Here is a 13,524-nt window from a genome sequence, read left to right as displayed (position 1 = left end):
ACAGATTCACTTTCTAACTCCTTTAGAAATGGACCACTTGCAACGTTGCCACGGTCTGAACAATTTGAATTGAATCGTGCAGAGATTCGGGTTGGGAAGCTAGACAGACCCAGGTTCAAATCCAGACTTAGCCACCAATTGGCTCTGTGACCTTGGGCAAGTGACTTTATTGCCATGTGCCTCAGTTTCCTAATGTGTAAATGGGAATAATATCTCAGAGAGACAGAGGGAGAATTCAACTATGTAAAACACCTGGAATTGCTCCTGGTATAAGTTGGTATTAGTAAGTGTGAGCTATTTTTATTTTATTATTTTAAATTTTTTTTACACACTTATTTATTTTTGAGAGCGAGACAAAGCATGAGTGGGGGAGGAGCAGAGAGAGAGGGAGACACAGAATCCGAAGCAGGCTCCAGGCTCTGAGCTGTCAGCCTGCTGTGGGGCTCGAACTCACTGGCCGTGAGATCATGACCTGAGCAGAAGTCGGACACTTAACCAACTGAGCCACCCAGTCACCCTAGTAAATGTGATCTATTTTATTTATTTATTTTTTTTTTTTTTAATTTTTTTTTCAACGTTTTTATTTATTTTTGGGACAGAGAGAGACAGAGCATGAACGGGGGAGGAGCAGAGAGAGAGGGAGACACAGAATCGGAAACAGGCTCCAGGCTCCGAGCCATCAGCCCAGAGCCTGACGCGGGGCTCGAACTCACGGACCACGAGATCGTGACCTGGCTGAAGTCGGACGCTTAACCGACTGCGCCACCCAGGCGCCCCAAATGTGATCTATTTTAGAAACCACTTCCTAAGCATGTGCCACAGAATTTTCCTTTCCATTACGTTGATTTGAAATCGTGGATGCCACACTGCACAGTGGGCCCTCCAATGTGAGATACACACAATATAGGTTAACAGCACATGAGAGCTTGGACTGGACACACAGCTGTCCTTGTCAGGAGGTGTGTGGGCAATAAGACAAGTCACATGCTGTTTGTCAGGAAACTGGGTCAAAACCAAAAGAAATACTCTGAATTCCTGTCAGGAAGGCCTGGAGTGTCGGGGAGCTGTTTCTAGTGTGCAGGAAGACAAGAGCCAGGGACAGGTACGAAGAGAATAAAACAGGGCAAGGCCTCAAGAACGAGAACAAACGTGTCTGGGAGAGGAGGGAAGGGCAATTGAAAGTACTTACGCTTTCGGGGTGCCTGGAGGGGCTCAGTCGGTTAGGCGTCTGACTCTTGACTTCAGCTCAGGTCATGATCTCACAGTTCGTGGGTTCAAGCCCCAAGTCAAGCTCCAGGCTAACAGCAGGGAACCTGCTTGGGATTCTCTCTCTCCCTCTCTCTCTCCGCCCCTTCCCTGCTCATGCACCTGCACATGCCCTCTCTCTCAAAATAAATAAACATTAAAAAAAAAAAAAATACTCAGGCTTTTAACTAGAAAGCTCCACCCTCTGGTCTTTCTATTTTTAAAAACCACACAAGACAGTGGTAGCCAACACACCAATCATGTTCTTGGAACAACCAGCCTAGCTTCTCCCTTTATCTTATCTTCAGCTGCTGCCATGTGTTCCAGAATGTTGCTACTGTTCCCTTCCTTACTTTCAAGTAGGAGAAAAAGGCAGGCTGTGTACCTCCTGACCCTCCAAGCCCACCCATCCCCATCGCTTATCCCCTCCAAACACAGTGAGCTATGGCCTTGAGCTGACATTTGACCCACGAGCCGGCGTCATCTGAAGTTTTTCAAAAGCCAGAGAAGATAGATGTTGACCTGATCTGGCGGCTTCCTCTCCCAGAACCACTGGCCGAATCTCGCCATTAAGAATGTGCCTCTCCTGCCTCGTAAGACCAGCCTACGCAGGGGAAGGGGAGTGGGAGGGAGGAAAACCGGAACCGCTGCCTGTGTGCGAGCTTTTTCGGGAATTTCAGAGCCACTGAAGTGACGGGAGCAGCTGACAGGACAAAACCCTCTGCCATCTCCCAGACTACCCCTCAAGGAAAGAAAAACAGAAGAGGTGAAAGAGGAGGAGCATGGGAGGCTCATGGGCGCAGGTCCTTTCCACCGAGCAGCTTTCATTGACTTCTGGTGCCATCAGTCTTCCAGCGGGGAAGCCCAAGCGTGCCAAGAATGTTAGCTACAGGCTTTGAAGCTTTACGAGGCTGAGTACTCCACCCACCACACACCTCAGGAAAAGCCTGGAGGCCTGGCACGGTAGGTTTTCCCTTGCAGCCTTCAGTCTGATCCGGTTGGACTTGATGCCCACTCTTGTGGCTCCCTTGCCCTGTGACCTTGAGCATTCGATAAACCTCTCCGGGCCTCAGCTTTCCCATCCATGGGAGTGAGATCCTGTGCCTAAACTGCAAGGCTGTTGTATGGTTACACAAGTGCCTGGAACACAGGCTCCCTCACTTGAAGGATGCAGAGACTCTGACTGGCCTCTAACAAACTGCCTCACCTTTCAGCAATTCAGGGCTTGTTTTCCACCCATAAAGCGGGAATAGCACATCTTCGGGAATTTGTAGGTATTACACACAAGGTCTGACTTTCTGTAAGCTATTTCACGTCTTCTATCAAGGAGAACGTCAGTAGGTCTGAGCCATGGCATCAAATAGAATGGCCAAAGAGTTTCTGTGCTTCAGTAATGGACAATACTGAGGGCATCCTTGTCTCTAGACAAAGGGGTCACGTGTCACGAAATTGGCCAGAGGAGGGGCGCCTGGCTGCTCAGTTGGTAGAGCATACCAACTCTTAATCTCAGGGTTGTGAGTTCAAGCAGCCTCTTAAAAAAATTAAAAAAAAAAAAAAAAAAAAGAAAAGAAATTGCCCAGTGGAGCAATTAATCTAGGATTCAAGAGCAGTAAAGAAAAGAATCACACAGGTGAGAAACATAAAAGGGGAGACACATATGCTCCGTGCTGAGCGCATGCAGTGGTTAAGCACAGATTCTTGGCTAGACTGCCAGTCTTGATCTTGGCTCTACTATGGCGCATCCTTGCAACTCGGCCTCATCGCCTGCAAAATAAAGTGCTTTGAGGATAGGTTAACATACATGCAAAAGTACTTAGAACATCAGCCGGCATAGAGAAAGCTATTAACAATTGTAGATGGTTTTTACTCACCCAAGATCCAAAATACCCCAGGGCGATCCCTTCTGACTCCCTTGCAGTTAGGTTGGCTCATGTGACCCACGCCCATCAGTGGGCTGAGAACAAGCGCCCGTGTCATTTCAGGACTGAAGCACGGAAGAGTCGGTGCGTGTTTGCCAACTTTTCCTTACCCCCCGCCGTCAGGGAAACCGTGTGTTCAGATGGTAGAGCGGCAAAGTGGAAGTAAACTGAGTCACCGGATCACCACATGAACAGCTGCCCTGCAGCGAATTTTAGAAAATTAGGAAACATTTGCTGAGCACCTGGAGCTTTCCAGAAATTACATGTAGTACTTTGTTTTTAATAATTCTGTTGTTGCTACAGGAGAGTGGTTCTTAACTGGGGGAGGTTTGGGCCCCCAGGGGACATCTGACAATGGAGACATTTTTGACTGTCACAACCGAAGGGCTACTACTGGCATCCAGTGGGTAGAGGCCAGGGACGCTGAATGACCCTGTATGTGGATGAAAAGTGCACAAAGAAACCCTCCTGTGGCAGCCCAGGCACTGTCTCCTGCGATGAGCACCAGTGTCCTCAATCTTCCAGAAATCTCCTGCGCGTACACACAGGCACACCCGTATCCTTTACGCTCAGTGGGGACAAATTGCACACTGTTCTACACGTGTATCTTCACGTTCTTTCCGTGTCAGAACCAACCCTATCTGCCTTAGTGCTCAAAGAACCAAACATGCTGATTTCTCACATCAGGGCACAATGGAAGGCCTTCCCCAGGGGTGCTTTATCTTCGTCCCAGCCCCACTCCCAGAAATCGATAGACTCAACTGGCCTGGGAAGGCCTGCATACCCACCATTTTCCCTGAGTACCATCAAGCTTGAAGGCTACAGCTAGTCCCTCCCTCTGCGCCTGGCTCTCGCGGGATCTCATTCCACCCGAGTCTCCAGTCTCGCTCACTCTATTCCCCCTTCCCCACAGGCATTTAACGTTTATTTATTTTTGGGACAGAGAGAGACATAGCATGAACGGGGGAGGGGCAGAGTCCACAGGCATTTAAACATGTTCTCACCTCCCTCACACCACCTCGTCCATCAGCCACTACTGCCACCCTTCCCCCTTCTAGAACAGCCAAGTCTCTCCACTCACTCACGTTACATTCAATTCACTCTTCAGACCATTTAGGTTCCTCTTTCCCAGACTACCAAGCTCGAACTTTTCACATCTTACCTTTCCTCTCAACTGACCCTACAGCACACCCCTTTTTTTTTTTTTTTCGTTTATTTATTTTGGGGACAGAGAGAGACAGAGCATGAACGGGGGAGGGACAGAGAGAGAGGGAGACACAGAATCGGAAACAGGCTCCAGGCTCTGAGCCATCAGCCCAGAGCCCGACGCGGGGCTCGAACTCACGGACCGCGAGATCGTGACCTGGCTGAAGTCGGACGCTTAACCGACTGCGCCACCCAGGCGCCCCTACAGCACACCCCTTTTGAAGTACTTATGTTGCTTCTACAACTTTACCAACATTCAGCTGGTGGGCTGGAAGCAGAGTCCAGCAAAAATATACGTGAGTACAACCCTATTAATCCAGGATGAAAATATTGGTGGCAACCAGGTTAAATACTGGGTGTAAACCAGTGAATGCAGGTGCTGCTTCTTCATGGTCCTCCAGTTTGGGAAATCTGGATTTGTGGTAGGCACGGGTGTGGGGTTTGCTGCACTTAGCAACAGCAGGAGTAAAGTCCTAACAAAACAGGGTACACCACGGAACACATTAAGATGGAGAGGTTTATTACAGATCCAAATCAAAATAGCAAACAAGCAATCTGACAACTCTAGAGTTCAGGAGAGAAGTTGGATATAAATTAGGGTCTTCAACATAGATGGTATTCAAAGCCATGGAAAGTGGGTGGGTTTCAACAAGGGAATGAGTGTAGACAAGTCCAAGAACAAATCCCTGGGAAAAGAGGAGCTGGAACTGGCAAGAGACAGAGGAGGAGCAGGGTAGCACATCACTGCACAACAAGGCTAAGGAAGCGGTTCTGGAAGGAATAGTCAGACCTGTCAAACAGGACTGAAGGTTAAGTAGAAGACTGGACCTCTCAATGTGGTCAGCACTGCTGACCTTGACATGCGGCTTCAGTGGGGTGGCAAGCCTGATGGGAGTGCTTGAACAGTAAAAACTGGGAAAGCTCATATAGAAAACTCACCCGAGGAATTCTACTATAAAAAAGAACAGAAACTGGAGACGGACGTGGCCTGAGACCAACCCATCCTGAGTCATAGAAAATGTGATTTCTTTAAAGGGCATCTAATTCCCTCCTACTATTTCAGAACAAGGAAGGAAATCCCATCATGCTCTCTTTCAGCTGTTTTCATCTACTAGAAATTATTTTGCGGCCAGACTTGCTGCTAATAGAGAGCCACAGAGCATTTAATTCCTAAGAGTGAAGTTCCTATAGGTATTAGGCTTATCAGGTAGCCCACCAGGGAGGAAATAGGGCCCCCCCAGTAGATAAAAGGCAAACTACAGACTTACTAGTTACATGCTGTTTTCAAACTAGTGGGTTGGGTAAAATCAGAAGTGATTTCCTTTCTGCTGAGATACATACCGCAAATATTTTCTAAGTATGCGTGCAAATGGGTACGTGATACATGTGCTAATTTAATTTCCTAAGTGAAATTCTGCACAACATCTGGGTCAGAGTGTACTTTGCATTATCAAAAAGGATGAACCAGAAGAAGGGAAAATGCATGACAAAGTCTTTACTTTTAAATGATTATCAGTACACGATGTAACAAGTTTTTGAACTCTATCAGCTAGTAATTTTGATTAAGAGAAACTAAAAGCAGCCCAAACAATTATACTAGTATTTATTGTTCTAACCCTTAGCCAGAAAGGACTATTTTAAGGCTGGCTGCTGCTTCACACAAGTTACAAATAACTATGTACTACTTTTTCATAGATAAAGCCCCTGACCTTTAAGAAAGCTATAGGGAAAAAAAATATTTAATCCCTTTCTTTCTTTAAAAAAAAAAAAAAAAAAAAAATTAAAAATTTTTTTTTTTACTACATCTAAGAAAGAAAAAGTATTGATATATATGTTGCTTGAGCTAAAAGGCATAGGAAACAGACAACATATACACTTTAAATTTTAAGAAATATGAGGTAAAAGAAAATCTTTGGATAAGCTCTAAGTTTGTACAAAGAAGCTAGATCTGCTATTCTCTAAAAAGTGAAGGGATCTACTATATGACATACAGAAATAATTTAATGCCTTTTCACAAGAAAGTAACTCAAGCTTTGCTGAAGCCTCATAACCACGAAGGCATCGAAAAATGCCAATCCGCGCGCAGAGCTGCTCCCTCCTTCCCTATCCGTTTATGCGGTAGTTTTCGTGGATTTCTGGCCGGATGTCACAGACAAAGGCCAAGAGGTTATCCAGGACTTCATCCCTGTTCTGCTGGAAGTAGGTCTGGAGGATGGTCATCTTCTCCTGGGTCTCCTTCTCCACCTCAGTGCTGCAGCTGCCGTGGGATCCCAGGGCCTGGAGTCGGGGGGGGGGGGGGGGGGGGGAGCAAGGACACACAGGGAAGGTCAGGCTGACGCTCTGGTTGGCACAACCTCCTTAGTTCTGGAGAAACCCAGTCTCGTCGGTGAATACAAAGAATCAGCTACAGGCAGTGTGACCTCGTGACTGAAGAGCATGCGGGAAGGTGGCGTTCCCAGTTACTGGGAGCAAAGAAAGGACGCAATCCCTTGGTGGCCAACCTTCACACATCTATCAAAAGGTAAACTGCACAGCGTTTCCACCGCTCAGAAATTACCCCGGAGAGCAGTCCCTTCACATCTCTCTAGTGTCTAATGGACCGCCTTAACCAAAGACTGGAAAGAACCTTAAGACCCGGTGTACAGGAAGACGGGACAAACTGTCAAATATGCAGTTTAAGAGGAAAAAAGCAAGACATAAAATGGTGTCAGCGTGGTTGGTAAATGCATATCCTTGTGTGGTTTCAAAAGGCAGAAATAAGTGATGTTAAAAAAAAAAATTCAAAAAAAAAAATAAACCTGAGGGCACAACAGGATGCAATTCGGGAGGAACCCGCAGTTTACATTAACCAACACCGGTTAATGTTCTAGTTCTTACATTCGGCATTGGATTCACCAGCATTATGAATACATGACATCTTTTCTTTCAAACAGAATATTCTAGAAGGATATGCAAGAAACTACTAACAGTGACTGCCTCTGAGGAGGAGTCCAGGTCTGGGTGGGAGGGAAACTAACTTCACCATTGCCCTATTTTACTGCTTGAATTTTTTTACCATATTCGTGTCTTACCCCTTCAAATTCCAGTCACAATATAACACACATGGACGGATAAATTTCCCTTATCCTCAGTCTTCACAGTATGGCTGGCTTTTGTCAAGTGTATGCCTACTTGATTAGAATGAGACCTATCAGGTTCTTGAAGACAAAGCTTTTTTGCATCTGATCCTTTCTATCTTGTAACCTGTTTCTGCCTCTTTACATGTACGTTAACAGCTACATGCCTTCCTATCTGTATGCACACTACAGTGCTTAACGAGAAAGCATTCTCTCGCATGTTACCTATTCCTCCAAAACCTGTTCAGAAGTCATCCCTCCACTTTTCACAGATGAGGAGACCCAGGCTCAAAGAGGTCAAAGTGAACATGCAAGGATTCAAACCCAAGCTTCCTGAGTTCAAACTTATGACCCTTCATCTTATATTGTAACTGTTCATATTAGCGGAATAAGGGGCCATCGCATATTAGCTCAGTTGCTAACTCCTACTTTTAAAATTTTAGTCCAAAAACCCTACTGCGGGGAAGGGATAGGAGAGGGGGACACTACCTCTGTTCTATGAATAGACACCGTATGCCAAGTCTGGGTACGCGGTCACAAAGCCCAAGGGGTTACCACAAACACTGCTGGAAAACCTCGGGGCTCATGCCTACACCACAGCGCTGATCCAGGCTCTGTGAGTAACTGCAGCGTAGATGTAAAAATAAGATGAAGTGGTCGCCCTGACAAGAGTATTTCCACGCTGTTCTGTGGGCGGTCTGACAGTTTACAGCACCCATCTACCCCCCTGCGAGAGTCAGAGACATTTTAAGTTTTAACAGCACTGTAGCCGCCCAGTGCAAAGACAAAAGGAACTTTTGCCACTTACTGCTCAGAGGGAGGCACGTGCCTCAGGCCTGGGAGGGTGTGCGCCTGGAACACCCAATGCAGGCCACAGGGCAGAACTTGAGAATGGAGCCCACAAAGACAAGGCAGAGTTGAGAGATGGAAATGAAGTCCTGAGAGCATCATTTAAGCTCCTGATCAAAATAAAGTTAGCCTTTTGCCTGGGTTTTTCGTTATACAAGCCAATAAATTCCATTTTCCTTAAAATCAGCCTGAATTGCTTTCTGTTACCTGACAGTTTCTTTTCTCCGTAAAGCCCTCCTTCATCCCTTCCCCTCTCTGGGATCTGTTGCTGTACTAGTACTTCATGCATCTCACGCTCCCTGGCCCGGCCTGTACTGTCGCTAAGTGTCTCTACGATACTGAGGTGGGGCTCCGTCTGATGGATGCTTACGACCACCGTGGCTCTCTCACAGCTGGAACTCCGCCAGACTTGCATTTCATTGCCAAGTCTCCCTGACCATCAGACTATAGGAGGTAAGCTCCACGAGGCAGGGACCATGTCGACTTCTGCTCACAGCTGACCCCCTAGCATCTGGCACAAGCTAACATGTTTAACAGATATTTGTGAAATGACTAAGTGAAGACCAGGGTTTGATGTTAGTTAAAAACTGATCACTGAGGAGACTCAGCCTGAGCATCCAAAAGACAAACCTTCAAATTTCTGCCAGAAATCACAATCTCCAAGCTATGCTAGATATTTTGAGAGCCTGGGGAAAAAGGAAGAAGAGGAAAGCCTCAGGAAACTAAAGCAGTAATGAAAATAAACCAGGCCCACCGCAGCTTCCTTGGCCTTGAACTCCTTCTCCCTTTGCAGGCGGTACTGTTCAATTTCAGCCTGAGCTTCTTCTTTGGCCTGCTTCAGCCTCCGGTTCTTTCCTGTTTTCAAAGGAAAAAGCTGCATCAAGAAGTGGTTAAAAGACAAGTAGAAGAGGAAGCAGAGACTGAGATAGTAAATTCTAACAGGTAACAAGGAAAAACGTTTTATGCCATAGTCCCAAGAGACATGCACGGGGGAATTCAAAGCTAACTAGCAGTATAGGTTCCTGCCTCCTGCAAGCTGTACTTAGCTAGGAAGTGACTAGATAAAAAGGACCGTCTTCCATAACTGCAAACAGAAAAATGATGGAAACAATTCTGCAATGTGTCAGAATATTCTCTCAATCTCCACTGTTAAGAACCAACATAAAATGGGTGACATTACCCATCTGGGGGAATTCTTGCTCTTCCTAAGAAGTAAACACCTAAGTATGCTGTTGATTGTAACTAGAGGTCTGCTTAGAAGCTGAGTGAGGAGAGGAATATGCTCCCAAGAGACAATAACCTAAAATGTAACTAATGAGACAGATGATGTAATATTGGAAACTAAAACCATGCCTGTGCACAAGGAAATAAGTAACAAAGTGGTTCTGGGAAGGTATCCTGAAATGGGGAGCACTGGACGGTAAGACTGCACAAGCATCTAAGAAGTGAGGAGACACAGGGGCTCTGGTTTCTAGAGAATAAACATACAGCTGAAAAGATTCTTTAAATTCCATCAGACCCTGTCTCAAAATAGACCACAAGACCAGCCAGCATATATTCTCTGCTTTGATCCTCTGCTCACTGATCAAACTTCTCAGAAACCCAAATTGAGGCTATATGATCAACCTGAGCATTTATTTAATCCAGAGCAAAAGACATCCTGCACCTAAAAGTAAGCTTTATTAGACATTCTTGTACATCAATTTCCCAAATCCCACTCAACCCATGTAGACAAATGAAAGTGAATTTAACCTCCCATCTCCTGATGAAGAACAGGATTTTCGATGTATAATGACCCCACATCAACACTCCATCATGTTTCTGGTGAAACAATCAACAGACCTCTCTAAAAACCCCAAACCTATTTCTGTAAGTGTATGTTTTCTCCAGTATTATTTAGGGCCTACTGCTGTCCCTGTGAGCTAACTTCTACCCCTGTCCTCCACATGCCATCCTCCTTATCACCCATCTCCAAACCCATACTTCAGAGCTGAAGGTCTTTTCTAAACCAACAATCTACAAATAACACTTATGACTCAAACATTATGCTAGCTCCACGTAATTTCACAATACCACTCTCCTGGTCACTGCTAACTCCCAAAGTTCTCTGAATTAAGATAAACCATTCCCTGCCCATCAGATATCTTCAAAGTTCAATGCTGATAGCCTTGTCTGAAAACCAAAAATAAATACTTGAACAGGAAATCATATTTCTTTTACACCTTATTTTTGTGGGAGCCAGTGTTTTATTGGCTCCCACAATGAAATAGACATCACTGAAACAGCTACGTCAATAAAATAAACCAAACACAATTTTTTTTTTTAAGTTTTATGGTCCAAAGCAACAATTTCAAGAAAAATTTAAGTAGGATCCCTTTGCCACATATGTACTGCCTCTTCCCAATTCCTAAATGGGCAAGATAACCATAATTACAAATCAAAAAAGGCAGTGATTTTTTTCAAATTGTAGCTCTTGTCAATACTTCTGTTTCTTGGGGCGCCTGGGTGGCGCAGTCGGTTAAGCGTCCGACTTCAGCCAGGTCACGATCTCGCGGTCCGGGAGTTCGAGCCCCGCGTCAGGCTCTGGGCTGATGGCTCAGAGCCTGGAGCCTGTTTCCGATTCTGTGTCTCCCTCTCTCTCTGCCCCTCCCCCGTTCATGCTCTGTCTCTCTCTGTCCCAAAAATAAATAAACGTTGAAAAAAAAAAAATACTTCTGTTTCTTTTTTTAAAAAAAAAAATTTTTTTTAACGTTTATTTTTGAGACAGAGCATGAACAGGGGAGGGGCAGAGAGAGAGGGAGACACAGAATCGGAAGCAGGCTCCAGGCTCTGAGCCATCAGCCCAGAGCCCGACGTGGGGCTCGAACTCACGGACCGCGAGATCGTGACCTGAGCTGAAGTCAGAAGCTTAACCGACTGAGCCACCCAGGCACCCCTCAATACTTCTGTTTCTAATTACTGCAAATTCTGAGATGTATATTAGCCATTAACTCACTCCTTTAAAACAAACTCATTCGGTAAATATGTAATAGCTATATGACCTATACAAGACCCTGCACTAAGCTTGATGAGATAAAGAAAAATGTATAACATGACCCCTACATCCAAGACACTCAGAATTATTCTGACCGTTTTACAAGTATTTGTTCCTGCCCCTCCCCCAAATAATCTCACATACTTCCCAACAGTAACTTCTGTTACTAATGAGCCACCACAGGACAAACTCTGAGAAGTCATTCTGGAAATACTTTATCATCAAGACCATGATGAGAAATATTCTATGAAGAACACAAAACTTTCCAGTCACCAGGGCAAGAATAAAAGGCTTGTTCCCATCATCCTCAGCTCCCTCAAAGAAAGCTTTTCCTATGAAATAGAGTATTTCATAGGAAATACTCTAAGCCAGAAAATATAAGAGCCGTGCTTGAAATCTACTTGGGTATGGGATAAAAGTGTAAGTCTTATAACAAGAGAAACACCAAAGAATTACTAAGGGTCACACTCCTTGCATGGGAAAAGAGGCCTCTAGGCTCCCGCTATGCTTTTTCTCACGGTATGGTCAAATCATTTCAATAAGCCTCCTATCACCCATCTGTATAACAGGGATAAGGATACCTTTCTCACCAGATGGGAAAATGAATACATACGATTAAGTTACACACAGTCCATGTACTCCAGGAGCTTAGTCTAGTGACTAAGCCCTATTAAGAAACCTGTATTCGCATCGCGATGACAGAAATAAGGTCTTAGGAAGGACCCAGCCTGGTTTGAGAGAAGGACAAAGCAGGGAAGGCTTCCTGGAAGAAATGCTGCCTAAATTTTGAGATCTGAAGAAAGACTAAGTGTTAAAGAGAGAGGAAACTAGGAAAAGGCACTTTCAACTGGAGAAAACAGCTGTACCGAGGCTTGCAGGTGAAATAAGGCATCACAGTGGCCCAGGATGGCTGGAGGAGAGAACCCAAAAATGAGATGAGGGAAGAAAGCTAGAGCCCGATCCAAGAACACTGCCTACACCCTATTAAGGAATCTGGTCTGGGCAACCCAGCCCTCTCACTCTTGAGACCTTTGTACTTTTGCTCAACAAACCCTACTGTTTTGCTCAGAAAAAGAAAAAGAAAAGAAAAAAAAAAAAAAGGAACCTGGTCTTTATTCTGCAGGCGCTAAACTGACTGTAAAGGAAGTGGGGAAGTCCTATCTGCACCCCAGGGAGGACTCTGATGGAAGGAGAATGCACTTGGAGGAGGTTGGATCCACCCGTTAAGTTCCTTAGCAACCTTACACTTCTAACTCTAGCCCCCATCTCACCTGCAACTAACCCACCCAGCATTGGCCTCCTCCACTGGGGCTTTTGAATACCATGATGATGGAGACACCGGTCACCGGTACACCGGGTAATGCTTCTGGCACAGATTAATCACATTAAAAAAAAAATTTTTTTTAAGGAATTAACGAAGCACGCTGGTACCAGAGCCTCAGAAAACCTAGTGTCCCAGACTAAGATGCTAGCTGTGGGGATGGGGGAAAAGTTAAACAGGCGTATACACCTTGGCTACTGTCTAAACGTGACGAACAAGAGAAGCAGACGTGGCAAAGAGGACTCTATGTTCAACAGCATGGATTACGGTAGCTCTGTACACGGACACAAAACAACCCAAAGGAGCAAGTGACAGGGAGAAAGACGAGTTCGGTTTGAATAGCCCATTTCACAAGCCTCCCAAGACCCCAAGGTCATCCACCTACTATTGTCTCCACGCCCTGTCTACTACCCCACATCGCGGCTTCCAGTCGACCCTCAAGCCTTCCAGAGCCTCAGATCCAGACAGTTTCGAGCCACACAAGATCCCGCGATTGTCACCACCCCTCCACGCCGCAGTTTTTCGGGCCGCATCTACCTACGACCTCCTGCGGCCTGGCGGCGTTTCGTGCACTGGCACCACGCCTGGCCGCCCCACCCCGAAACTCACGCTTGCGGGCCTCCGACACCTTCTCGGCGGCCCGCTTCTCGGCCTGCAGCAGCTGCTGGATGCCCTGCGACTGACTGGCCATGGCGGTGGCGACTCTGAGGCCGAGGTAAGCGGCCTAGATTTGCGAGATCGCCCCCTCGGGTCAGCTGACCCAGGAGTCTAGGATCTGCGCCTGCGCTGTGAGGCGGCGCCCCGCCCGCCGCCACGTGACTACCGCAGCGCCGC

At 46.1% G+C, this 13,524-nt stretch overlaps 2 protein-coding genes across 5 annotated transcripts in view; both read right to left on the bottom strand.

Annotated features, from left to right (window-relative positions):
• Positions 1–2,763, bottom strand: part of TMEM268 (transmembrane protein 268) — a 45,355-nt gene extending 42,592 nt beyond the window's left edge. For all 4 annotated transcript variants that reach the window (XR_015242976.1, XR_015242977.1, XR_015242978.1 and 1 more), the window contains exon 1: positions 1,190–2,763. The gene's annotated coding sequence lies outside the window, so the exon portion shown is untranslated. The remainder of the gene's footprint in view (positions 1–1,189) is intronic.
• Positions 2,764–4,869: 2,106 nt separating this feature from the next.
• ATP6V1G1 (ATPase H+ transporting V1 subunit G1) lies at positions 4,870–13,476 on the bottom strand. The gene is made up of 3 exons (XM_025912497.2): positions 13,300–13,476; positions 9,090–9,190; positions 4,870–6,647 (listed from the first exon to the last, which is right to left on the bottom strand). Exons 1-3 carry the CDS (start codon positions 13,379–13,381, stop codon positions 6,474–6,476), a joined length of 357 nt encoding a protein of 118 aa, XP_025768282.1. The 5' UTR covers positions 13,382–13,476; the 3' UTR covers positions 4,870–6,473.
• Positions 13,477–13,524: the final 48 nt, after the last annotated feature.

The sequence above is a fragment of the Puma concolor genome, chromosome D4, assembly GCF_028749965.1.
Source record: "Puma concolor isolate L17-30 chromosome D4, mPumCon1.1.hap2, whole genome shotgun sequence".
NCBI classification, from domain to species: Eukaryota; Metazoa; Chordata; class Mammalia; order Carnivora; family Felidae; genus Puma; species Puma concolor.
Note: the sequence above shows the minus strand (reverse complement) of the source record. Positions and strands in the feature narration are given on the sequence as shown.

What these genes read in the sequence shown, in the direction of transcription:
- ATP6V1G1 (XM_025912497.2), bottom strand. Translation starts at nt 13,381, where the DNA reads ATGGCCAGTCAGTCGCAGGGCATCCAGCAGCTGCTGCAGGCCGAGAAG. An exon ending in GGTGTCGGAGGCCCGCAAGC is followed by an intron (nt 9,191 to 13,299) that starts GTGAGTTTCGGG and finishes CTTTGAAAACAG; the next exon opens with GAAAGAACCGGAGGCTGAAG. An exon ending in TCAAGGCCAAGGAAGCTGCG is followed by an intron (nt 6,648 to 9,089) that starts GTGGGCCTGGTT and finishes CCCCGACTCCAG; the next exon opens with GCCCTGGGATCCCACGGCAG.